The sequence below is a fragment of the Diachasma alloeum genome, unplaced genomic scaffold (assembly GCF_001412515.2).
Source record: "Diachasma alloeum isolate Michigan unplaced genomic scaffold, Dall2.0 Dall_scaffold_00300, whole genome shotgun sequence".
Lineage (NCBI taxonomy): Eukaryota > Metazoa > Arthropoda > Insecta > Hymenoptera > Braconidae > Diachasma > Diachasma alloeum.
Genome location: NW_021680439.1, coordinates 1,591,508 through 1,618,137, shown reverse-complemented (window position 1 = coordinate 1,618,137; position 26,630 = coordinate 1,591,508). Strand labels below are relative to the sequence as shown.

General features: G+C 34.7%; 3 protein-coding genes across 5 annotated transcripts; all 3 read left to right on the top strand.

Moving 5' to 3' along the window:
- Nucleotides 1-3,826: 3,826 nt before the first annotated feature.
- LOC107039452 (chromatin complexes subunit BAP18) lies at nucleotides 3,827-8,194 on the top strand. Of its 3 annotated transcripts, XM_015259061.1 has the most exons (5): nucleotides 3,827-3,885; nucleotides 4,016-4,118; nucleotides 4,454-4,545; nucleotides 7,556-7,654; nucleotides 7,755-8,194. In XM_015259061.1, exons 2-5 carry the CDS (start codon nucleotides 4,035-4,037, stop codon nucleotides 8,032-8,034), a joined length of 555 nt encoding a protein of 184 aa, XP_015114547.1. In that variant the 5' UTR covers nucleotides 3,827-3,885; nucleotides 4,016-4,034; the 3' UTR covers nucleotides 8,035-8,194. The 3 variants fall into 3 exon arrangements, with proteins under 3 accessions (XP_015114547.1, XP_015114549.1, XP_015114548.1); XM_015259062.1 differs by lacking the exons at nucleotides 3,827-3,885; nucleotides 4,016-4,118 and adding an exon at nucleotides 4,226-4,300; XM_015259063.1 differs by lacking the exon at nucleotides 7,556-7,654 and having other exon boundaries at nucleotides 3,835-4,118.
- A 3,573-nt stretch (nucleotides 8,195-11,767) lies between these two features.
- On the top strand, nucleotides 11,768-14,544 carry LOC107039471 (protein lin-7 homolog C). The gene is made up of 5 exons (XM_015259087.1): nucleotides 11,768-11,980; nucleotides 12,090-12,131; nucleotides 12,244-12,356; nucleotides 13,852-14,097; nucleotides 14,182-14,544. Exons 1-5 carry the CDS (start codon nucleotides 11,944-11,946, stop codon nucleotides 14,341-14,343), a joined length of 600 nt encoding a protein of 199 aa, XP_015114573.1. The 5' UTR covers nucleotides 11,768-11,943; the 3' UTR covers nucleotides 14,344-14,544.
- A 1,253-nt stretch (nucleotides 14,545-15,797) lies between these two features.
- On the top strand, nucleotides 15,798-19,121 carry LOC107039473 (COP9 signalosome complex subunit 8). Its single transcript, XM_015259090.2, has 3 exons — nucleotides 15,798-15,978; nucleotides 16,264-16,513; nucleotides 18,759-19,121. The coding sequence occupies exons 1-3, from the start codon at nucleotides 15,922-15,924 to the stop codon at nucleotides 19,010-19,012; spliced, it is 561 nt and encodes a 186-aa protein (XP_015114576.1). The 5' UTR covers nucleotides 15,798-15,921; the 3' UTR covers nucleotides 19,013-19,121.
- Nucleotides 19,122-26,630: the final 7,509 nt, after the last annotated feature.

Sequence of the window (26,630 nt, the reverse complement as noted above, 5' to 3'; positions counted from 1 at the left end):
ATATATATGTTTTTTATACTTTAATTTTTTTCAACTGCAGAAAGATTAATACAGTTCTGTAAAAAAATATATATAGGATAGTATATATGTATATAGTCCATGATACATCCCTAAAATTAAACAAGGCTTCCGTTCGGAAGCAAAAAGAACGCAAAAAGCAAAAGAGAAACGAAGAAGATAAAGAGGATTTTAACCATTCCGAATAAATTATTCAACAATTAAATTCTCACTGTGAAAAACTTTTTGAAACCACTCATTTTTCAATGAAAATTAATAAAAGTGAGAAACGGTAAGGTTTTACGATTCTGGCATCCATGAAAAATAAAACGCACGCGAAGCCCGCGCTATGTCCTAGTTCTATGAAATTGTCACGATTTGAGATTTTTTCACAAGTTTTATATGAATGTCTAACAAACCTCTGAAACGGCCGTCTCCACAAACTAATCGATTCTTAATTATACTTTCCACACATAGACATTCTCTAAAAACATCTGAAGAACTTCTAGAGGTCATGGAACATGGAAATATTATGACATTTCCACATTTAATTTTCGAAGTCGTTACAAATAACATTCTCATTTCTGGTCGTGAAGTTAAATATCATTTTCGTAATATTTATCGAAGAAAAATCCCGGCTACAATTTTTTTCAGACTTTTGAAGGGGTTTTCAACGATTGAGAAAAACAAATAAGAATTTTATCGACCTTGTTATAAGTTAAATACGGTATCTGTGTTGATTATGAAATCATCTCAGGAACGAGTTATCTTGGAGCACAACGTCAAGAGACTTTTTGTAGCTCAGAAAAGACTCCACAAAAAAGTATGGTCAACACTTCATCTCAAAGTCATTCGTTTTGAAGATGCTTCCATAATTAGTAAAATATGATGACTCACATCGTACTGATCTTGAATAAGTATCAGAGATTAATTTGTGTGCAAAACATACGGTGACATAGTGTCACATTGAGTTTAAATGATAGATGAGACAGGCATAATTTTTAATCACCAACATTGTTAATCAAAGGATGTTCAAATTTTATACTAAAGTTTCAAGACCTAACAAGACAGGCACGACATCTTTCTTAATCATCCAATTATCTTGGGATTGAGTCATTTCGAAATGGAATGTCATAGAACACCTATTTTGGCGCTAAGAGAACTTGCGGGAGAAAGGTTTCTGCACATTGCAGCTTGTGAAGTTGATTACCGCAATAATTCCAAAACAACTTTTTTACAAAATGTTACATATTGCCAGAACTGCTCACCCAATTTGTTCCATTCAAAATTCCATCGCGGAATATCACAAGAGCTCGAATCCTCTTCCTCCTCCTGCAACTTCCTATATCACACCCAGAAAAATGTTTTTTTTTAATTAAATAAAAATCTTCATTTCCAAGACTGCAGAGAAATTATGACAGCGAACCGCATTTTAACGAACTACCCTAAATATGCAAACATCAGATGGAGCATGAAACTAACAGAGAAACTATAGACAAAATACTAAATGTGACGAAAAAATGCTGAAAAAATATTGAAACTACTCAAACTAATAAAAATGCACCATCTAATATAATGAATTATTAAGCAAAACCAAATCGCTAAGAATCTCGTTATTGTTGCGACTATAAAAAAATAAATTGAAAAAACATCTTTATTTGAAATTATTTACTTATTTCAAGAATATTTGTGTTGCAAGTGAATAAATTTGTTTACTTCGTCCAAGAAAAAGGATTCAATTACATTAAACAAACAATTTAGTTATTGCAAATAAATGATTTTTTAAAACCGATTGGACAATTTATTTTTTCAAATAAATAGTTTTCTTAATTTAAGAATATCACATTTTCATGTATTTTGTGGAAGAATTTCAAAAGTATGTTTCAACAATATTCGGGGGCTATGTGGCAAAAAGTCGTAGTGACGATTTTGGGTGTTTCAGGCCAATTAAGTGGAAAAAGATCGTATGAACCTAATCCAGGAAACGTGAAATCTAGACGATTTAAGCTCTCTAGAATCAATCTGATCCAATTTTTTTATTACATTTTTCATTCCAGTATATACGGACTTCTTTCACCATCGTCTCCAGGATAGTGAAACCATGGAACAGAAATTTCTTCTCCCTCCCCCCTCTCCCTAAATGTCTTACGTGATGTATGCACAGCCCCTAATAATTATTGCATGTTTTTCATTCTATTTTTTCCGAGTTTATTACCATCTCAAATCTATAATAAATTATTAATATAGTTCTGTAAAAAAAATTCAAGTAAATTCAAATAAATATTTATTTAGTTCAAAGAAAAAATTTATTTCATTCAAATAAAGAAATTTTCTTAATATAAGAAGACTGTTCATTTGGTATAAAGAAGGAATCTATTTGGATCAAATAAAGATTGATTAATAGTCGAGACACATTTATTTGAAAAAAACGTTATTTGGTACCATTTAGATAAAGTTTGTATTTGATTCAAATAAACCATTTTTCTGGGCACAATCTTGGAAAATGTCAATTACCATTATGCGGACTTTACATCAAATAAATTCAATTTAGTGGACTAGAAAACGGTTATTATTTATTTCTTAATGAAATTGTTGTGTTGAAAACTAATGGATCGGCCAAGCCGAAATTCGGCCTAGAAGTGCGCTTAGGTGCCTGAATTTTTTCCCCTCTAAAAAATCCCCCGGAAATTTTTCCTCTGAAAAATTTATTCCCAGAGCAGTTTCACGTCACCAAGAAAAAAAAACATGTGAAATTTCCCTACTGGAAAATATTAAATCAGTCGCATATTTTAACATAGCATCAATTCATTTTTATTCAATGTAACATCTATTATTCAAAATTTACATATCAATATTGGTTAGTAAACAACGAATTGACTAAACAATCGCGAATGAAAAAAAACGACTTTTGTCATGAACTTTTTCAGTTTTTCCCCTCTTAGAGAACGAAAATTCAATTACCATTTTCAAAAAAAAACTCCAAGCAAAATTCCACATGAAAAAAAATCTGCATGGACAACTAATTTTAAAGAGACGAATTCGCCGAGGAATAATGGACGGGAAAAAAAATTCCGGCAATCTTTCAATGGGGTAAAAATTCAGTATGGGAAAAATGAGTGAGGGGAAAAATTCGTCAGGGAAAAGTTTTCTGAGAATGTTTCAATGGGAAAAAAAACTTCGACTGCCGTGTGCCCAAACAATACTAATCATGGGGCAAAATATCAGTATTTTAGCAATCACTTCGCTTCTTCTTTTGTGAAATTTTATGAAAAATTTTCCTAAAATCTGCACACATACGATTTTTGCTATTTCATTCGAAAAGTTATTTAACATCGAAATTTTTCGAGAAATTCTCGTATATTATCGCATTATTTCCGATAATTTTTTATACGCAAACGGCAGAAACTGGGTTCCAGCTTGGTTTGCCAAAAAGATGTTAGCATGCTAATTTTCTAGTTGAATTTTTCTCCGTTTATCCACATACACACGGATTATTCCTAAAAACATCATGTCATGACGTTTCATAATATTCTCCATAATTTCCAGGTAAAATTAAAAAGGCATCAAACCAACCGATTATCCACTTGGCAGCAAAAAAATTAAGATCTTGCCCTCGAATAATTTTCATATCTCCTCAGTTCCTTTGAGATTCGCTACACGCGTCACGGCCCATCGTCCCTGGCTCGATTTTAAGATTCAATCGAACCAAAGGTGCGTGAATGATTATTCTGCTCGATCTCGACATCTCGGCGCAATCTCATTCGAAAAAAAAATCCAAGGTGATTCGGCGTTCGCTAAGGTCGAGGCTAGAACGAGGCAGTGACGCGAGATGGCAGAAGTGCATGGGCAGACCGGTAGTCTACCTGCCACCATAAGGAACGTGTAAAAGTACGTAAAATCCTCAGTTTCTGAGTTCAAGTTGAACAATTTTTCCCACATCCCTCCAGTTATCGCGTACTCCCCAGTTTTCTTAGCAGCAACTAATAGTTTTCAAATATTGTAATGAATTTTTTCTGAGGGGAAGGAATCGATTGTTAATGTGGCAACTCTGTGACTGCGTCCACCAATCCGCCGCTGTCGTTAACAACAACAAAGTTATTGTCATGAACTCAGCGAGCAAGGTAAGTAGAGAAGGCCCTTTACGAATTTTTTTATAGATACGCTTACCTTTCTGCACCTGAATCATCCCTACCCCCCACCATTTTCACACTTCCTGGGTCCTCGGGTCACGTGTCACCCCAAATGCCCGCCTTTATTTCACGTTCAGAGGCCAGCAAAGATGGATCCTGGGAGTGGGAAAAAGGTTATCTTCTGTTTACATCCTAGAGTTGCTCGAAAATTTATGAAGCATTGAGTGAAATTAACTAGTTGTAGGAATTACTGAGATACAAAATTTTCAACGTTTTTTTCTTGTTCATTTTTTTCTCATCTCGTGGTGATTTTTCGGATTTTTCAGGTTGGGGAAATATTTACTGCCGCCGGCGCGGCGTTTAACAAGCTAGGAGAACTCACTATGCAACTCCATCCCACCACAGATTCTCCTGCAGGGTGAGTAATTTGAAAAAGTTGGTTTTTCGAATTCATCAATTGAATAATCGGGAAAGGACCATTTGTTTATGTTGATCTATGTTTATACTCGAGTCGTACCGCCAATGGGAGGTCGAGGATCGACACGCCATTGTAGCTGCCGGTGTGTGGCGGATTTGGGCGGGATTTTTCGAATTAGGATGAACAGGCCAATTGTTGGACGGTTAAAGTAGCTCTACCCTTCGGCCGGGCTACGCTGTACTTTTGGATATTTTCAGTTTTTTAATTTTTCAACTAAATTGCATGAAAAAAATTTGAAAAAATTCATACCCAGTCAGTGTTATCTAAATTAAATTTCGCAAAATATTTATATTTTTTCAAACATTTCCCTCATAACTAAATAATAAAACTTGTTTGCAAAACGGTGGATTATTTTTCATGAGGTGTCAAGAATTTTTTCATTTTTTCACATCTAATGAAAAAAAAAATCAGATTTTAATCTTTGATTACAAGGGAAATGTTGATTTTCACATAAGACACTGGGTTAAATCCTGATTTTTAAACATTTCTTCTTTGAAAAACCAAAACGATAATTGAATTGAGAAAAAAATTAGAATTCCAAATCTAATCGAGTTTCCTGCCATGTTTTTGCAGTTTTCAATAATCTTTGAATTTACCGTAAGGGTAGAGCTACATTAAGGGAAATTTGAATTTCGTGGTAGGATCTAAAATAAAAAAATCACCTAAACGGGGATATTGACGTTTCGTAATAAAACAAGGGTATTTCAAAATTCATGTTAAGACTAGAGTATGTCACAATTCATATGAAAAATCGTCTGAAATCTCATGTTTTCCTTCTCTTGACAGCTATATAAATAATATGGATGCATCAAAAAGTACAAATAACATGAAATAGTTCACATTGGAAGAGAAATTAAATGATTTGCGAGCTCTATGAGACTTAGAAATGGATATGAATAACAAGCTTTCACATATTTTTTGAGATACCCTAATCTTAGCGGAAATTTTGAGATACCCTTGTCTTAGAAAGAAACATGAAGTACCTTTGTTCTATGAGGAGATGTCGATATGATGGCTTCCATACCTTCAAGAATGTTTTAATTAGCAGAAAAAAATTATTTGAGGTGAAAATAACAAAACAAAGAATAATTAAATTAAGAAATAGTTGAATACAGCTGACACCCCCAATTTCTGGACGACTGGGACATATTTTTTTTCATTTGTTAAATGTCGATCAATAGAAAAAATAATTGATCACATGATTATACACGAGTAATGTTATTGCAAGGTGAAAAAATCAGTACAGTTTTCACTTTATTTATGGAATATTCAGTGTAAGTTGAAATCGTCCAGAAACTAACCCCCCTCCGGTAATTTCCCTATTTACCCTAGATGAATCGTTTTCCATTAAGAATATTCAAGTATCTTTTACAGTTTGGGGAAAGATTACGATTCCTTTGGCACCGCTATTTGACATATGTTTTTCGTTCCATTGTTCCTCGGGAATACGGGAAAAATAAAGACAAAATTCCCTCTCCATTAGTTTTTCGGATATGAGCATTTCAATCCTTATTTTTAAAAATACTAGATCTGTGCGCGCGCTTATCTTTTTGTTGTGAAAATGAAATCGAATTTATTAAACTTCATATACTCATAGATGTTTTATAAATATTGATAATGACTTGAAGAGAATTAAGAGAATGAAGAGTGAAACACCAATGAATCATTTTTAATCTTCGACTACTTCTTTTTTTTTACTTTCAAAAATAATCTGATTAAAATCTGTAATTGTTGAAAAATGAGGGAAGCGTTATGAATTGACTTCCCAGAAAACTGAAAAAATTTCTCGAATTCTTCGGAAAATTCCAGTTTTCCAGATAACCGTAGCTCTTCAAAGATTTTTCTCGAATTATTTGGGAAACCGAAGAATTTTCATGAATTTTGTAGAGTTCAGAATTTATGTATGAAAATATGAGAAGCAAGAATTGATCATTTGTGCGTATGATAAATATGAAAAAATTAAAATTCGGGAAGTGAAGAATAATTTGTGGGTTAAAAAAATTTAGAAATACCATGTTTTTTCTCATGATCAACAATTAGGCAATTTAGATATGTTTTTTGATATAAAGATAAACTTCACACATGAAAAAATGAAAAATATGACGCAGAAAAATTTTTTGCCATTTGAAGAATTTGAAAATACCGGGGATTTTTTTCAGCGACTACTTCACGTGATTCATTGACCAATGAAAATTGAGGATTAGCGGTCAGGCAGTTTCGAGATATTTCGATATAAAACAATTTCACGTTTCTTTCATCTTTAGTAAATAGGAAAAAATAGGACAAACATTTCCATAAAGCTTCATGTACTTGAGATACCAATTCATGGACTCACATTCCCACATTTTAATTCAATGATTATATTTAAAACCTCAAAACACTAAAACTCAATTTTAATGAAAATTTTTTTGTTGAAGATTCTTTTTGACTAATGTTTTTTTGGAAAAAATTCGCAAAATTCAGTCAAAATCTTCAATAAAATATTTCCATTCAAAAACATATACAACGAAGGCAGTGTCACCCTTATGACGCTCGTGACCTTAGCGACTCCTTTTTTTTTGCGACCCTTGTGACTTTCGTGATTCTAGCCCACTCCAGGGAGGCCCTCATCAGGGCTTCTTTATTCTTCAATTCTTTTCACTATCTTATCATCATGAAATTTTTTGGTCATTGTGGTTTCAACTTGAAATCAAATGATAGTAATGTATAATTGAAGTAAAATATATACTTTATAATACGTTTCACGATTCCCCTCCACCTTCATTCCTCACACCAAATAATAATAATTCACATACTGAAAATCAAACATTTCTAGAAAGTTCTACTGATCTAGAACATTTGTTACATTTTTTCCTTGATGAATTCTCCCATCAAAATTTTTCATTCTCAAATTGTACTTTCTCAATTTAAAATCCATAAAACAATTCTAAGAACATTAACATTATCACAGTAAATGGACTGACGAGGAAATTGAGATGCTCCGTCACTCAGTAAAGACATTCAGTGAAGATCTGAACAAAATAAGTGAGCACATCAAGGGGAGAACGGTGTAAGTGTTTTATAATCAAACATGAATGAGTGTTCCTCAATTTTCTGCGTCAGCCTGTCAAGCAAATTAAATCCGAGCTTGTCTCTTTTATTTTCCGTAGCACACAGATACGGACAACGCTGAAGAAAAAAGCTTTCGAGGAGGCTGGAGTACCAATAAGACAGGTATCCCAACAGCCGGGGCAGGCTACACCCCAGAATGTGCAGAAGCAGCAGAATCAGGCGAATTCCACTGCGAATCAAGCCATGATGAGCAAATCAGCTGAGGTCACTCTCAACATGTTGAATGCACCTGAATCTGAAGTCGACGTAGAGGGCTTACCTGAGGAGTGCCAAGTCAAATTGGAATTCGAGGGAGCTACTGAAGAAGTTGCCTCATAATCAGTTAACATCCATTACTTTAATGAATAAATGACATTAATAATTAAGACATTAGGAACATAATTTATTATAGTAATTTGTATATTCCATGTTCATTACATCGTTTCGTTGGAATTATTTTTTCATCTTAGTATAATAAATGACTCATGAATCAAAAGTACTTTTTGAAATTTATTCAGTTAGTTTTTTTGTCATGAATTATTGGAAATTTTACAGAGCCAGAGGTCTCGGGTTCAAAACCTGACACCGGCGAATTATTTCTGGATTATTTAATTTAGTCAAATCAAATAATATAAGGATATTATTGAGAATGTTTGAAATAAAAACGTTAAAATATGGAGAGAAATAGAATTAAGCATGTTGGAATCATGTACAACAAAACAACCAACAGTTTCGCGTGTCTTGAGAACTTAACTGGCTACAGGCGATTTTCACCATCATTTGTGATTGCATTCTGATCATTCAGTTGAAACACTGTCATCACATTGTAGCCTACAACTTACAGAGGAAATGTTCGTGAGCTTCTAACGTCAAGGAAGAGGTCAAAGCCGTCTAATTCTAATAACTAATAACCTGGTTGTTGATGTGACAATGAACCCCAACAAAAAACAAGCAAACAGATATCGAAAATTTTCAGTAGTCATAAAAAAATTGACAAATATATCTCAAACTGTTAAATTAACAAATTTGGGAGGGGGAGGACATCAAGAGATTCTCGTAATCTTTCAAATTATCTACAAGAAAAAATCTCTCATGACCCTCACTTAACACTATTATCCTTTTGACACGATTTACAAATTCACCAGGTTCAATAGGTTCTTTATGGGATTCATCTTCTTGCGTTATTTCATGACTGCTTCGTTTATGCCATTCTCATTTTTATAGAGCAATTCCACGTCAAATCTGAAATGAAAAAAAAAGTCATGTTTCCGAGTGTGTTGACGATTTTTTTCTTAGAAGGAGTGTATGAGACCAAATTCTCATAAAATTTTTAGAGCCATATCGTCGCATTAAAATCAAAGGGGCGTAAGTGCCAAAAAACCCATTTTAAAAGTGAAAAGGGCGTATGTTCCGAATTCCTGTTTTTTCGGTTTTTCATGGAATTTCTGACCAAAAATCGGAAAAAAAACAAATTCTAGGAAAAAGGCGTAATTGCTATATTTCAACGGGAAAGGGGCATATCTCCACACTTACGCCTGTTTCATTTCATTCAAAAAATGACACTTACGCCCTTTTTACATTATGTGTTGTGCACTTCGGATGACACATTTCATGTTGAAATAAAACGAAAAGGGCGTAAGTCCCACATACGCCTCTCTCTCATTATATCTTAGGTCTACTCGCGATAATGAGTTTTATATTGTTATATCAACATAAAACGCTTTAACTATTTTCTTCTTCCTTTATGGTCTCATTTTCTTCCGAAGTGTTCAAAGCAGTCACGACTCGAAATTTCATACAGATAATTTCCTGAAATTCGCAGTCATAATTTAAAAAAATGAAATAAATTAATGAATGAAATCGAATAAATTTAGAAGAAAATTTTAGAAAATTTTAGTTTAGTTACTGATATTTCTCATGAAATTGTTTCATTCAAGCAAAAAATCAAAGGGAAATAATTTGAACATTCATGATGAGAGGGAGGGAGGGGAGGTTAATGTAGAATCAAATATTATTTATTATTAGGGCTGTAGTGCATGTGATTCCGTTTATACTTGATGAATCAATAGGAACGAACAGTAACAAATGAAGGGACATATATATTGGAGTTACGCCCCTCTGTGATTATTGCTTCAAAAACAAAGGGACGTATGTGCCTGAGTTACGCCCCTTTGGAATTATTCATTCTCAATATGAGCTAGAAAAGAAACAAAAAGTATAAAAAGAAAGAGGCGTATGTGCTGGAGATACGCCCCTTCAGTACTTGCTAGTCGGACTTACGTCCATTTGCCACTTCAGAAATTTGTCTACAAAAAACCTTTCATAAGTTGAGAAAACTCCATTTCGAAGGAAAAAAAAACATACGCCCCTTTGGTATTAAGAGAAAAAAAATCTCAGAGAAATGGCACTTACGCCCCTTTAATTTTAATGCGACAATATGATTTTCTTCGGCGAATTAGGATTTTTCAATAAATTTTACTTCTTCCACTTGAATTTTAATCGTTTGAGAAGACGAAATTATTCACGAATTTATTCATTAGGAATCGCATTTTCGTTTCCCCACATTGGAAGGGAATTGGGAAAGCTTTAAAATGAGCGCAATTGAACTTAATTTATTCAATTTTTAGAGCCATTATGGCAAAATCAATTTTTTTTTCAATCTGCAATTACTCGAAAACTTTATTTTTTTATCTCTAATTTTAGGGATAACTTGGGCACATAATTACCAATATTTTCACCAAAGGACAATAATTATTTCGCAGTCGTTCTTCGTCAAATGAGTGATTTTTGTTCGAAATAATACATTTTCGTTTCCCTCGACACGAAAATTAATATACACACCTCGCCATGGAAAATATCACCTTCCCCCACGTGCTTGCCATCCTCGCCTTCGGCTCGGAAGGCAATCTTGCACGTGGAAAACAGATCACCGTCCCCCACGTGTCGAGGGATCTGAAAAACACCAATTTCGTGGCGCTTCGCGAAAAAATTATTATTTTTCCGGCCTGTTGCGATGGGGTTTTTTTACTCGTTTGGTTGGCCAGTCCTCGCCTACGGCTCGGAAGCCAACGCCCAGGAACAATATTTTTCTGTAGTGATTTTCAAGTTTTCGAGTTTGGGNGGTCCCACATACGCCTCTCTCTCATTATATCTTAGGTCTACTCGTGATAATGAGTTTTATATTGTTATATCAACATAAAACGCTTTAACTATTTTCTTCTTCCTTTATGGTCTCATTTTCTTCCGAANTGAAGCAGTACAGAAAATTTTTTTTCGGCCTAATGACGACATAGTGTATAGTATATATATACTGTATCCGGAACAATGTGTAAATGACAAAGAAAACAAATTTTATGACTCGTAGTAGATTCGCGCAGCGCCACGAAAATGGGGTTTTTCAGGTCCCGTGACACGAAAAATTCATTTATGCCACTCATACCTGAAACCGGCTGGATTACACACTCGACGCTTCGCGTCTCATGTCTAATTCAGCCGGTTTCAGGCTTCGTGACATAAAATTTTGTTCAGTACTTGTGGGGAAATTTCGTCCTTAACGTGTGTGGTTACATCACTCGCCTTCGGCTCATGCTGTAAACCCCACACACGTTAAAGACGAAATTGCCCCACACGTGCTGAAATATACTATTTCGGAACAATGTGTAACTGACAAAGAAAACAAATTTTATGACTCGTAGTAGTTGAAAAAGTGACTTATTTCAAGGCAGATTCCACTTCCGAACAAATCAATGAATTTAAGACAGATTGCATTTTCTAATCTTTTTGGAATTGTTAAAGTGTGAGTATTTGACTTTTTCAATGTTGTCGCGTCACACAAAACGTTGGAACAACTTATGTAGAGAATTTTTTCCTCAACAGGGAATTCATATGAAGACGCTCTTCAGGGAATAATGATTAATTTCTTTCGGAGATATGAGGTTCGTTGATTTTTTCAACAACCGACGTATTATTATTTATAATCTCGATTATTCGGTTGACCTAAGCGAATCAATGTTTAAATCTGCGCGCGCATTGTTGTTCAGCTTGACCACGCGATGGTAAAACTGTTAGTAGTGTCACTGTCAGTGGAAAAAAATGGCGACAAGAGTTCGTGGAGTCCTTTGAGATCGACGAGGTGAAAAACATCACGGATCACTTGTCAATATCTGGACCACACCCCCCAGGGCTCCGTGATTTAATAATATCAATTTTTTAACCAAAACACACTCGGTTTTTATACGAATAACCAGAATGGCTTCTGTGGGAGAACCACTCAATCTCAAGCGAGGTAATGTCAATTTTAGAAATCTCTCTTGTGTGAAATCTTGCACTTTCTTGCCCCAGTTTTCTTTATAATAATGCGAGAGATTGTTTACCAATTAATTTAACCTTTTCAGACGTTCAGCGTGCAATAGAACTACTCGAAAAATTACAGAAGAGTGAGTAAGGAAACTAGAATATTTATGTATTCTTCTGAGATATAAAATAGACAGAGACAGAATGTTTTCTATTGATTTATCAAATATATTTTCATTTATTCTTATTACTCAGGTGGTGAAGTACCTAGTACCAAGTTAGCTGCACTGCAGAAAGTGTTACAAAGTGATTTTCTCAATGCAGTTAGAGAAGTTTACGAGCATGTTTACGATACAGTGGATACACAGGTGAGATATCAAAATAATATCCGCAGTAAAGTCGTTAAATGCAATAAGTCAAACTTGGTATTCAACTTGATTGACATTTATTTCGCAATCAACTCATTTACAAGAACATTTTCAGAAACCTTTAGTATTGTTGAAAAAATTTCCATGAATGTCTGGACATTCGCTTCTCGAGTCACTCATTATGGGAATGATTTTCTCTTCACCGAAGTTCGGATCACTCACAGATTCCGGGATTTTTAGTGTGTCAGATTTTATGTATAGGTCATCAATGGTGATCTAATATTATGTACTAATTATCCAGAAAGAATCCTTTTGAGAGAAAATGTATTAGAACTAATTTTATAACTCACTGGAAAATGAATTCTGCGAAAAGATGCAGCTGACATACATAATTTATTTTTAACTATGGTCGTCTCCCTGGCGTGGTCCGGGGAATTCATTTTCCTTACATTTCATTTTTTGTTCAAATTTTTCAGATAAAACTCAAATTTTCCAAAACACTCGACAGTTCCCTCAAATTTTTTTCAGGAAACTTCTGAATATTTGCAAATTTTCGACAAAACCATCGAGTTTTTTCGATTTTTCTAAAAAACCGAGAACATTTTTCAAATTTATTATGATTATTCTGATCATTATTATTGACCCTTGCGACCCTTTGTCTACTTTGTGAACAAGTTTAAAAATGGCTTTTATTTTGTAGAAAATAACCATTAAGGAAAAAGAAAATGGAATGAAATAGTTGAAGGTTTGATGAATACTCGTTGTTCAATTTTCATTTTCATCAATGTGAAAGTAGTAAAAAAAAATTGACAAAAGGTTTGGGATGTTACCTTACGTGAGAGTCGGAGGGTTAAAATCCGAGAATTGTCTTAAATACTCGAGAATATTCTAGATTTTTCCAGAAGGTTGTAGAATGTTCCAGGAGAGTCTGGAATTCTATAGAAGTTTCTACAGCACATACTACAATATGAAATATAGTGTAATACTTTTTTTTTAACATTTTATTTTTCTCACGAAAAAAAGTTCGAGAAATATTCCCAAAAGTTTTCAACTTCCTGTGGGGCCTCCCCTTGCATGCAACTTAATGCAATAATTATATTATAGCCTATGTTAGAACGTGAAGCCTAGATTAATTAATAGTCAAAATGCCATGGAAATCCATCCAGTCATTTTTGCGTGAATTTCAAACAAGAAAAAAGCAACAGATTTATTATTTGCAAGATTAAAAGAATTGTTTAATCTCAGATAGACAATTTATTTAAACCTAATGTCTTTTTTAAACACAAGTTGTCACATTAATCAGATAATTCCATTTATATGCTAAATTTTGAATTTAATTTTTATTAACTAGCAATTTTGCTGTTCATTTCCATATTCATAAATCTTCAATTGAAATCAAGAAGAAATTTGGAGCAATAAATATAACCACTTTCGTTAAGTTGTCATTGTCGCAACGTTTCGCTAACTATTCATGTTTTATTTTTATTCTTGACAGGGATCACAGGATGTTAGAGCTTCAGCCACAGCAAAAGCCACAGTGGCAGCATTTGCTGCAAGTGAGGGTCACGCTCACCCCAGAGTTGTCGAGCTGCCAAAGACAGAGGAGGGTCTTGGGTTCAATGTAATGGGTGGAAAGGAGCAGAATTCACCAATTTATATATCAAGAATAATTCCTGGGGGTGTGGCCGACAGACATGGGGGATTGAAACGTGGAGATCAACTGCTATCTGTCAATGGCGTTGTAAGTATCATTGTGAATTATTTACTGAATTTCAACTCGTGAATGATTTGGTCTAATTTAATGCCAATAATTTCTTTTTCTTAGTGTGTCGAAGGAGAAAATCATGAAAAAGCGGTTGAACTCCTCAAGCAGGCCATCAACTCTGTGAAACTCGTAGTTCGTTACACCCCAAGAGTCTTAGAAGAAATGGAACTACGATTCGACAAACAGAGAGCTGCACGCAACAGACGTCAGCACGTTCAGTGAATAAATGATTAGAATCTTCTCCATCTCATTATTATATTCAGTACAGATACTTCCATTCGCATTTACTACGAAATCGTGTACCACTACTTTCGTTTTCCACACGCACCCCCTCATATCTAGCATATGGTTTTTTATTCATAACATCAGTGTTGTTATTATGATATTATTCGAAATGTATTAGGCATAATTATAACAAAGTTAGAAACAAATTTCTATGTTGTCTAATTTTTAGAAGATGGAAGGAAACTTTCAGGGATGAACACTTTTTTTTGGATATTCACCTACTTTGGCTATTTGTTTTTTCATTAAAATTAGCTTAAGAGGAAAGGGTACCCCCTCATTTTACCGACGAATTTTCGAAGGGTCATTTGGCAGTCAAATAATTGACTGAAACCTTTGAAATTTTGTACATTTGATATTGGAGGGATTATCCATGTCCTGAATAATTTTCATATTCATATGAGGAGTAAAAAATGACAGATTTAATTATCATTTAATTATCACCAGAAACTGTAATGAAAAAACCCAAATTTCTCGTCTATTGGACGAATTTCAAAATACAGATATTAGGACCAAAGATTTATAATGTACAATCCAATGAAAGCTCAACAGTTAAGATTCTTCGAATAACTTGGACATACGGACCATTTGAAAATTGAATAATAAATAATTAGGAAGATGATTAGGAAGTGATGAATTAGGAAGTGAAGACTGCAAATATAAATTTCTAAGGATCTGCTAGGTGGGTCTGGTTTACCCCCACTCCTCCCATTTTCCGTAAGCGCATGGCGTCCCCACGATGGCCCCAACGTGGCTTACTAGAATTCTTTACCTCTAGCATCATTACATTTGTGCTAATGCCATCTATCGGTTGTTAGGTATCCATCTAGCGGAGGGTAGCTCTACTACAATTTTTCCAGGGGTACCGTTACCTCTTAAGAGGCAATGAAACTTACCATCGGAGTAAAAATTGGATTCCAAGTTTTTTCGTCATCAGACAACTATTTAGCAAAACCCAAATTCTTATACTATTAAATACCAAGATTATTGATGATGTAAGAATTTGGGTTTTGCTAAATAGTCGTCTGACGACGAATAAACTTGGAATCCGATTTTTACTCCGATGGTAAGTTCCATTGCCTCTTAAGATAATACAGATTTGAGCCCTCAAAAACTGTGATTGATACGTAAATAAATGTCGTAAAAGTGCCCGGAACCCGTAGGGGAATTAACATGTGAAAAAATTGTCCGAAAATCTAGTGACTCTCGGAATGAAAAGGTCTATATTTGCCTGTTCAGTGTTCACCCTACATTCAGTCAAAATGACATGACTGAACATCTTTTTACACTCGAAACTGTTTTACCATTTCAAGTTAATGCACCAGCAGTAGGTAAATCCCTGTCTGTCACGAAGGTTTTGAATTGAATCTACTGAGCAGCACTGGCCAGGCAGAACGGATGGTGCCGCCAAACTCCTACTGTGCTTTGTTATCATTTTCTAATTATTAAGAAGTTTAATCTGTTGCTGTTAGTTATTAACCTTTCGAGAGGAATCATTAGACGTGGAATATCACTAGTATGGTGCTGAACGAAGTCAACAAACTTGTTAATGAGCTGGAGAAGGCAGAGCTCGAGGTGAGTTGACGTTTTCGTTCGGTTGGTTATGTTACTACTACCGGTAAATCAAATAAAATCCTAGAATGCAAACATTTACTTTTAAAAAATCTATTTTTCGATTTTCGGTTGAAATATGCCTTGACTGTTGTTCCCTTTTCCCTACTTATTTTTCATTCAAAATTTGTACATAAAATTCACTAGTTCGTAAAGAGAGTGCAAAATGTCAATTTGGAAATGGGTAAGAAAATTGTTAGACATCTGAATCAATGGAAAGTTGATGAGTGATTGATTGACTAATTGCAGGCACCAACTGGGACAGTCTCAGCCCAAGTTTACTCTCAGCTACTAGCAGTTTATCTTCACCAGAATGACTTGTGTAACGCCAAATTTCTATGGAAGAGAATCCCAGATAATGTGAAGAGTGGCTGTCAGGAACTCTCGCAAATTTGGAATGTTGGACAGAAAATGTGGCAGCGGGACTGGCCAGCGGTACATACAGCACTTAATCTTGAGTGGAGTGATGATGTTCGTCACATCATGCATGCATTAAAAGGTAAATAAAACTCCCTGAGCATTTTGACGAAGTCCGAAGAAGAAAATGAGTAATTGTCCTCAATTTTCAAACTAAAATGCTTCTTTTGGAAATGCACAAATAATTTAGTAGGCATTCCATGATGCTGTTCTCATCGTCACTACTTATTTACCTGCCTGATATTACTGATTAAATCCTGTGAACATTGGAAGAAGATGGGTCAAACGAAATCCATTATTTCGTTAAACTTTTAACGATAATTATCGAGCCATTCCTCCAAAATAGTCTCGTTATGAAATATCCTGAATTTATTAAACAAATCTAAAAGCCAAAATCAAGAACTCTTCTCATTGTGAAATAAACATTTTCGCTAAAAAAATGCATAATCACTAAAAACTTCTAGATTTTATAAACAACGTAGAGTCTAAAACCTGTAATTTTTTCAATACTTATCCATGACTATTCTCCAATCTCAATCCCTCTGATATCATCCATTCGAATTGCATGGAGGAATACGAAGGCCCTGTCATTAATCTATTTATGCTAATTTATTAATTTTATTGCGCGTTGTATTGAAAATTCTATTAATTTGTCGCCGATTCCATTGGAAAATTCCGTAGCCTTTACCAACATAAAATTTTATCAGTAGGAATTTCTGATAGACGATATTTTCTGTAATGAATTAATAAACTTTCATCTTTCAATGTAACTTTTTGTATTCTGATTTTTTTCCACAAGAGTAGCTCGACACAAATTTTCCACTGAAATTTTGAAAATTAACATTGAAACTACAGAGAAGTTTTGAAAATTTAAGCCCAAGAATTTTAATACGGTTTTAATCGATTTGCATGGGAGATATATATTGTCATTTTTTAAATTTTAATTCCCCTGATTTTTACAATGGACTAATGCCAAATTTAACTTAAGGCCCGCGTGTATTATCTTTCGAACGTGATCCTGCTTGTTTTTTTTATTTTGATAATTTGAAATGTTCTTCAATTGCCATTCAGTTTTACATGGCCCTAGAGTCTTCAAAAATTATGATTGTACAATAAAAAAAATGTATAAAAAAAATAAACATTTTTAAAGAGCGCTTTTGAATAATATTGATGTGAGGATTCTTTTGATTATTTCATCAATGAATAATTATTGCTGCATATTATTCGGCTATTCAATAAATCGTCAATGAATCTCCAAAATTAGACAAAAATTCAATCAGTGTAACGAGTTATCACTTCTAATACTTGATCGTGGGAAAACCACTAAAGTGATTCATGCCAATGATATTCTGATATTGTTAATCCCAATTACATCGTTTACTCATGAAAAATCCTTATCTTAGCAATTTAAAATTTTTTTCTCCACAAAATTTTGGAAAAACTACTGGAGCGCTTCACTTCAAAATGTAATCAAGTCCCTAATCAAGTAGGAATCGTCACACCCACACAGGTAGACATTTTGTTTAGATGTGTTCAAAAAAGTTTTAAACACCTTAAAACATGGAGAAATGGTAAACAAAACTAATGATCAATTTACGGGGTGATTACAATAACTGCCCGATAGATGGGAAAGTTGAAAATGATTAATTTTATCGGACGATTAACTGGATAATCAAATAATCAATGGTTGAAATTATCCATTGATCAGTTGAGTGGATCGATTTTGATACCCATTGATGACTAATCATAATAATAAATAATTAATCGTTGAAATTAACAATTAATTTGTTATTCAAAAATTTTGTAATTGAATCAACAATTGTCAAAATAATTAGGAAGTGCACATGATTGATTATTGATGTTTATTCAATCAGTTGATGATTAATTGAATAAACATCAATAATCAATAATGTGCATTTCCTGATTAATGATTATTCAATCGACGAATTAATTTTCGGTTATCATTGATGATTTAAATGATAATTAATCTCTTAGTAGTTCCGATTCCTGATTTTTGTATTAATCGATCATGTGCCAATGCTGATTGTCGATTGAGAATTTAATGCATAATTTTTTGTTGTGATTACCGATTGAGGGAATAATCGGTAAATTGAGAATACCAATTGACGATTCAGGGTGATAATTGGAATTATGTCGAAAAATTTGGGGAATTAATCTCTGGAGAACGTTCATGATTGTACCGATGTCTGCCGAATTGTACAGTAACTCTTCCTATGATTTTTCGTCTCCATGTATTTGAGCATAAAGTCAGTTTTCCGCTCAATATAACCGCAGTGAAATAATAAAAACGTAAAAATCCCTTCCAGAGAGTGTTCGTGAAAGGGCGATGTCATTAGTCTCCGAAGCCTACTCGTCACTGAGCCTGTCAGTTCTCGCGGGAATGACAGGGCAGTCTCCAGAAGAAGCAAAACAATCAGTCCTAGACCGGGGCTGGAGCCTCGACGACACAACAGTGAAGCCTTGCAAGATCGAGAAGGAGCAATCCACCCCAAGTCCAGCCACCCTTACCGATGATCAACTCTCTAAACTCACTCAATTTGTGTCTTTCCTCGAAAACTAGAAATGTTACCTCACTATTTAAGAAGCTCCCCTCTTAGTTTAAAATTGAAAGGACAGGAGGGGTAGAAATCTTTCCTCCATGAATTTTCCTCATCTAACGAATAAGAAAATTCAAAAAAATGATCTCAATGGGTCAAATAATTCTTAAAAAATTGGGAAATGCTGATGGATAAGATGCATTGCAAGTTCCATGTTTCGAAAATAAATTTTATTCTCGTATCGATCGGATGAGAACAATTAATGGAATAAGATTTGTCCGGATTTCGTTTACATTTTGTAACCGTCCAGTCCTCTTCAATGTTAAATGATCCTCCCCATAAATCAGATTAATAATAAAGTTTCTTACGTATAAATCACAAACGTTGTAATCCTCTCTCATCACTAATTCAAAACATTCCACAAATGTTAACGCAATGGTAGTGAGCGTTACCCATTGGCTAGGTAGATTTGCACCCCCCTTCGGGTGAACGGCAAAAAGAAGTTGAAAAGAGTTAAAAACGAGAGGATAGGAAAATTGTACAACTGCCAACGGCGGCTCTTTACTCGGGTATGACCTCTTGGCATCAACTGTAAGTTTCGTCCTCGTGTGCACGCGCGGAAGAGGCATAAAATCTGTACGTATATATTCAAAAGCCAAGACATCTCCAATCGATTTTACCTACACTAAAAGATCGTGAGGTTTCTTAACTCCGAGCGAGCACCACCAAAGGCGCGAAGATACGACCTTTGCTCGGTTTCACGCCGTTGTCGAACGAGGGAGGGAGGCAATAGTTGAGACCAAGGAATTATATGGAAGGCGAATACATTCGAATTTGCCATGGGTCTCAGGGTGCTCCATGACGAAATCATTCCGTGTGGCACGCATTGGGTGGTTTTAAAAAATCGGGAGGGGGGGGGGGTTCTGGGAAAGGACGAAGGAGTTGAGACAAAGGAGTGATGCAGAAAAAAGTGGGAAAAAAAATTCCAATGAAGTTGTCTCTAATGGAGCGCACATTTTTTCGTTTTTTGCTTCCCAATGCAAGCTTTGTAATCGTTCAGATTTAAGTTTTGGATTTTTTGTGTTATATCGACCCGAAGTTTTCTTCGATTGTTCTGTAATGAATCGATGGAATTGAATATTTTTCCTCACATATAGGTATTATTGAGCCCTATCAATCGCCATTAATTAAAATTCAATTCATTTACTATTATTTTAATTCTTTTAATTTCTCAAAAATTGTTTTTTTACGATAACTGAAAAAATGTTTTCAATTGATTCAATAATAGCTTAAAGAATCCGTTTGCATGTCATTTTGACCGAGTTCGAAAATGAAGGCGACAGCAATAATCGTTATTTTGATTTATTTGAAAATTTGCAAAAATTCTGAATTTTTTGAGAATCAGAATTTCCGGGATGTTTGGATATCATGTTTCAAATGAATTCAATCATAACTTAAAATGTTTGTTTCAATGACACTGTGTTGAAGTTACAAGATGATTACGATGGCTATATATATATATTTTTTTTTTTTATATTCCGGCCCTTTCTGCCCTCTGATTGGCTAATCGGCCCTATCCAACCCTATGCATGCGGCTGTGGATTCTACACTGCACCGCATTCGCACTCCTATAGAACATAGGAGTAGCATGGGAAACCACAGGAAACCCATGCCGGTATAGGCGGTCACTCTATTAGCGACCTCCCGCTCGCCGGAGCCTCCGGTTGAAAAACTCGGTTCCACGGGGAATCGAACTCACAACCTTTCGCACACTTGGAAACGCTAAATATCAAAACGCCACCTATGAATGGCGGATATATTGGGCTGCACACAGACAGTTTACAACCCAATTTGGACTTGTGTTAGCGTGTATATGGGAAGCCTAAAATCGTCCATATTGGTGAAAACGAGCGCCGCCATCGGTCATTAGCGGTCCCACTAGGCTCGCACCTAGCCGCTTCGGCTACCGACGTCGGTAATGATGGCTATATTGGTTGATTTTATTTTTATGATTGTTGAACATTTCGAATTTTTCAGGAATTTCTCTGAAAGTGAGCTTTCTGATGGTTTCTTCAAATTCATTTAATTATGTATAAATATAATTTTGTTCTCCCCCCCCCCCCCCNATTTTGTTCTCCCCCCCCCCTCACCCTCCTCGTAAATCTGCAATCCATCCGTAGAGCTCAATATGGTAATAACGCCTGGGGAGGAGTAGCGCCGAAATAACCAACTATTTTCTGTATCTTCAACTATTCTCCGTATCTTCATCCATTCGCTCGAACCAATTACTGTATCATTTTCACTTCATTGGACTCCGACTACCCCATCAAAAATAGAAGAAAAAACTTATGTCCATATGTAAATACTCGGCTGAAGGCCATCGGACGATGGCCGATTGTAAAATAGTATATTTCGTAACGAGTGCAAAAATTTTTTCACGAGTTACGAACAATATTTTTCATCACAATGTGGCGGAAGTTGGACTTTTAGGCACGCTCCGCGTGCCGAAAAGTTCACTTTTCGTCACAGCGTGATGAAAAAATCATTTTTTGTTGTGTATGTTTCTTGCAAAAAATTTCGTTAAAAATTAAAAATTAATTACAATTTTTCTACTAACATTCTATGGAAGGTTTGAGGGGAGAGATAGAACTGTAAAAAAAAACAATTGGTTGTATAGAAGAAAAGAGATAATAAGAATAATGATGATGAAATCTTTCAAATAACTTGAAAATCTGCCAAATTTAGTTAAAAAGAAATCTTATTCAATTTAACAAAATGAAATAAACAATTATACATGATAGAAGAAAATGATGTGCCAAATAACCATTCGGAAACATATTGCTAATTTTTTAGCAAAATCACTATACTGTGTGCACTACAGGAGCAATTTCTCACTTGTTTTGTGTGAAGCTGCATTAGCCTTTGAGGTTTAACTACACAGATGAAAGATGTATTCTGATTTTCATAAGTAAGAATCATTGTGATGTTCACGACTAATTTGTGTGCCCCGCCCGGGAATCGAACCCGAACGTGCTATTTCATCCATATAACGAAAATGAAAGAGTGTCGGAACATCAAACGCAATATCCACTTTTCGCACGATTTAAGCTTTTGTACATAATAGACTCGTCTTCGAGATTTACAGAGATTAACAAACTTTCCCTGAATAATTAGAAACATGCGTTTACGTTACTAGATCATTTCGTGTTGTTTAACACTCTGTTGGTCGCTCAAAAAATACGAACGCCGTTGGTCGCGTCGTAAGCGCCGCACCAGCATAAATCGACATGATGATAAATTTGAAAGATCTAGGAAAAATTAAAAAAAAATGAAGAGTGATTTACACTGTTAGAAATTTCTTGAAATTTCAGTCGCAGCGTCATCTGAATTTTCAATGTTGTGAGGTTGAATTCAATTTGAAACAAAAACTTTCACCAAATTTATCATTCATCTTGAAAATTCAAGAAAATTGGGTTTTTCATGTTAAACATTCAGCGATTTTTCAATGAAAGCAGGAATTTTCAAACTCATCGCCAACATTGAACATCGGATACAATTCAATTTTCAATAGATTGAAAATTCATAAAAATTGCTGCCTGAATTTTCAAAATTTTCAAGATTTTGAAAATTGGAAATTACGTCAATATTTAAGAAATTCACTGATTCGTCAATAGAGAAATCTACAGAAATTTCATGTAACTTTGTGATTTAAAAAAATTTCAAGCTTTTTCACTTGAAATTCCAAGCGTAATTTTCTGACAGTGTAGGTCTTATACTTATGATATTTTTTCAAATAAACCAGGGTTTGCTGATTATTTTCTCATTTAGAAGACATTGACCATTTCTGGAGATGCCAATGAAGTTGCAACGAAATCTGTTCAATGATTTATTGATAAAATTCATTGACATATCTCGAACCGGATTTCACATGGCAATACCACTCGCATAATCCATAATTGAATTTATGAATGAAATCCATATCTGGAATTAGTAATGACGAAGTAATTGCAGGAGACGAGACCAGATGAATTCATCAATGCAGTCATGAAACATAACGGTTCGCTTTTCCATATTCCGTTGAATATTGAATGACCTTGATTATAAGAGGTTTCGAGGTAAAATATCAAGAGAAGTTATTTGATGTAAAATTTCTTTGTTGCACTCAAATAATATGGAATATATGAGGAGAGAAGCTAATATTTTTTGCTTCCATCTGAAAACTTTGTAATAATATAGGCTTTGAAATGATGTAGAAAGTCATCAAATGCCAAGTTATCATGTTTTAACAAATTTGTGTATGTCCGTGTGTGCGGATTTTTTCAAACATTTTTCATAGATCTTCATTAAACAAGTGGGTGATTGCTTTTGTCTTTACCACAGTATAACTATTTTTACTAATAAATTAGCAAAATATGTATGTATAAGGGCTCATACGACTTTTCCGAGGGAACAGAATTTTGTTGTCACTGGACAACAACAACAATTAAAATCAACAAGAAAATTGAGCCGGACTCAATAAGGGAAATAATTTGAAGAGAGTGACCAGGCCAAATTTTGGCTTTTGTGGGGTTCATCCCAGCTGCGTCCCCGGCGCAAACCCTGGGCAATGCTAAGTGCTAATGCAGTTTGATTCATTAATAAAAAGTGCTTCACTACACGTTGAATTTATGTGAACACTGCATAAGTTGAAATCCGTAGCGAAGTGGTAAAACGGTACAAGTCAATTTTGACTAGTGACCAGTTGTCAATTAATATCTCAGAATCTAAGGGAGATAGTAAAATTTTTGTTATAACCTTTTTTGTGGAGCCGATTGAGTGCTACAACAAATGTAATTAGGAAAATTTCGCTATCTCCCTTAGATTCGGAAGTATTCCTCAAAAACTCAACAGGGAGATAAGTCGACTTAAACCCTTTTACCAGTTCGCTACTGAAATGTAAAAAATTGTTTTTAGAAGGAAAAGCGTAGGATGGGAGGTCTAGTGATGACGCAAAACAAGACAAGAATCATGTATTTCTTGAGAAAGAAAAGGGAAGGAGGCGTAGAAGAGTGTCAAAATTCTTTATTTGATTATAAGTCTATTTGATGTTACAAGAAGGGGTAACGAAGGGGACTTTCGTGCCCCTGCGGACCCTTGGGGCCTTTAGGAGCATAAGGACCTCATAAGGGTCTCAGAATACAGCAGGATTACTCAGGAGGGTCAAAATCCCTTATTTGATTACAAGTTTTTGCTTCCGAATGGAAGCATTGCAATCCTTCGATTTTCATATTCTCTAATTTTGATTGGAAATGATGTAGAATGGTCTTAACTGTAAGAATGCGAAGTCTGGCGAAAATGTTTGTATGTGACCACATCCACCGCCATTCCCGGGGGTCAATTTTTAGAAAATTGAGTAATTAAGTGGCTAAAGTAATTCCAAAAAATCTGAAATTTTGTCAGATTATAGGTCCTAATGAGGACTAGCTCTGTGCAAAATTTCAGCCCGATCGATCTAATAGTTTTCTAGGAAAAGCGATTCATTTTTAAATCGTTTTCCGCAAATATATCTCCAAAACTAGTGGACCGGTTTTGATTTTTTTTTAAGATATTCGTTTCGATGCCTTCTGTCTAAATCAATCAAAACATATATACCAGTTCATACAAAGTTTTTGAGGTGTTCCCGTTTTTCCTTTTTATTCATAAAAAAAAAATTTGTAAAGACTCTAGCTTGTGCAAAAGTGGAAATATGAACTTGAAATTTTGAAAGAATCTTCCTCTCATGATAACAATGTTTCATATTGAAGATGGGTTCAATCGTATCAGTAGTTTCGGGGATATGCGATTTATTCTAAAAAATCTCACGGAATATCTTCAAAACTACCCAACCGATTCCATTTTTTCTTTTTTCAAAACATTCGTTTCGACGCCTTCTGTCTAAATCAATCAAAATATATACCAGTTCACGCAAAGTTTGAGGTATTCGCATTTTTTTCATAACAAAAAAATTTGTAAACACTCTAGCTTGTGCAGAAATCGAGATACAAACTTGAAATTTGGACAGAAAATATGTATACCCGGTCACACGAAGCATTCGAAGCATTAAAATTTTGATAGCACCTATGGAGGTGGCAGTAACCATCGGAAATTTTTGCTGATAGTTAGTGTTGTGAAGCTATAAACTTTTGTAATATTTCAGACCATTCGGAAGCCCGCCATCAATGTATTGATAGCGAAAAAAAAATAAGACATCACTCAGTGACATGCTCACTGTCACATGGCGCACTATTATATGCTCGCTGTCCCCTGCTTGTTTTTGTCTTGTCTTGTAATTTTAGGGCTTTCCTCTTGCCTTATCGTGTTCCAATTGGCAAGAGAAAATTCATCACTTGTCTCATTGGATATGAGCAAGAGAAAACAAATTGTGTCTTGTCTTGTGTTCTCTTGTGCACCTCGACAATTTCATTTTTCAATTACGTGAGATTAATAAATTGAATTTTCCTCGTTTGGCTCGTATGGCTCTTGATTAGTTGACAATTTGTGCATCCAGTGTTCCTTCGGAACGGGTGTTTTCAAAAGCTGGTCTCATCATAAGAAAATACCGGAGTCGATTGAGTAACAAAAATGTTGAGTACTTGCCGTGTACGAATTCATCGTTCTCATCTCCATTAGCTCCAATCATAAAAGTTGCGCTATTCGAGAAGAAAGATTAATATAATCGAGGAATACATAATTCTTCACAATGTCCAGGGATAGATAAAGTGATATTTAATAAAATGGCCTTGTATACTATTGATGACTTCAGAGTTTTTGACGAATGTCTTGATTACTCATTTTTCACTTGTTCCATATCTCTTTTTTTCTCTTGCCTCTTGTGAACTTCCCTCTTGTCTTGTCTTGTTTTTCTTGTGCTCTTGCGGCATCGCTAGAGAGGGCCCGTACATCTACATGAGCATCCATGCAACTGTGATGGCTCAAAGAGGTTAAATTCACTTATAGCAACCAGGTTCCGCCCTAATTTACGTCGATATATTTCAAGATTAACATATAAACTTTAATATTTACCTGTCAGTAAATCTGGAAAATATGAGCCTGCTATACTTCCACATTACCGCAGCTTGTTTCCAAATGGACATTTCGCAAATGATTTTCTCATATCATATCGTTTCATATTATTACTTTCAACTGAATCGTATCAATTGTGTTAAATTTTCAAGTCATTTACAGCTATTACAAAAAATGGTACTGACGAAACTTTTTGATGCATAATTGAATCGCTTTGAAACATCATAGCCGAAGAAATTGTCGGAAAACTGATTTTTAAAAAGAAAGAGGAATATTGCAAAATCCATTGTATGAATCGTACAAACAGATGTAGATATCGTTATCACCTTTGAACTCCAACAAAATGGTTTCAAAGGAATATTTTAAGCTATGATTGAATCAATTTGAAGTATCATCTTCAAAGATATCAGCGGCAAACCAACATAAAAAATACAACATTTTCTAAAATTATTTCATAAATCAAAATAACGAATATTGCTATCGTCTTCACCTTCGAACTTGGTCATAAGAACATCCAAACAATTTTATGAGCCTTCATTGAATGGCACTTTGTCTCATACGAAAAGTTTTCTTTCAATGAAAACCACTGATCATATTCCA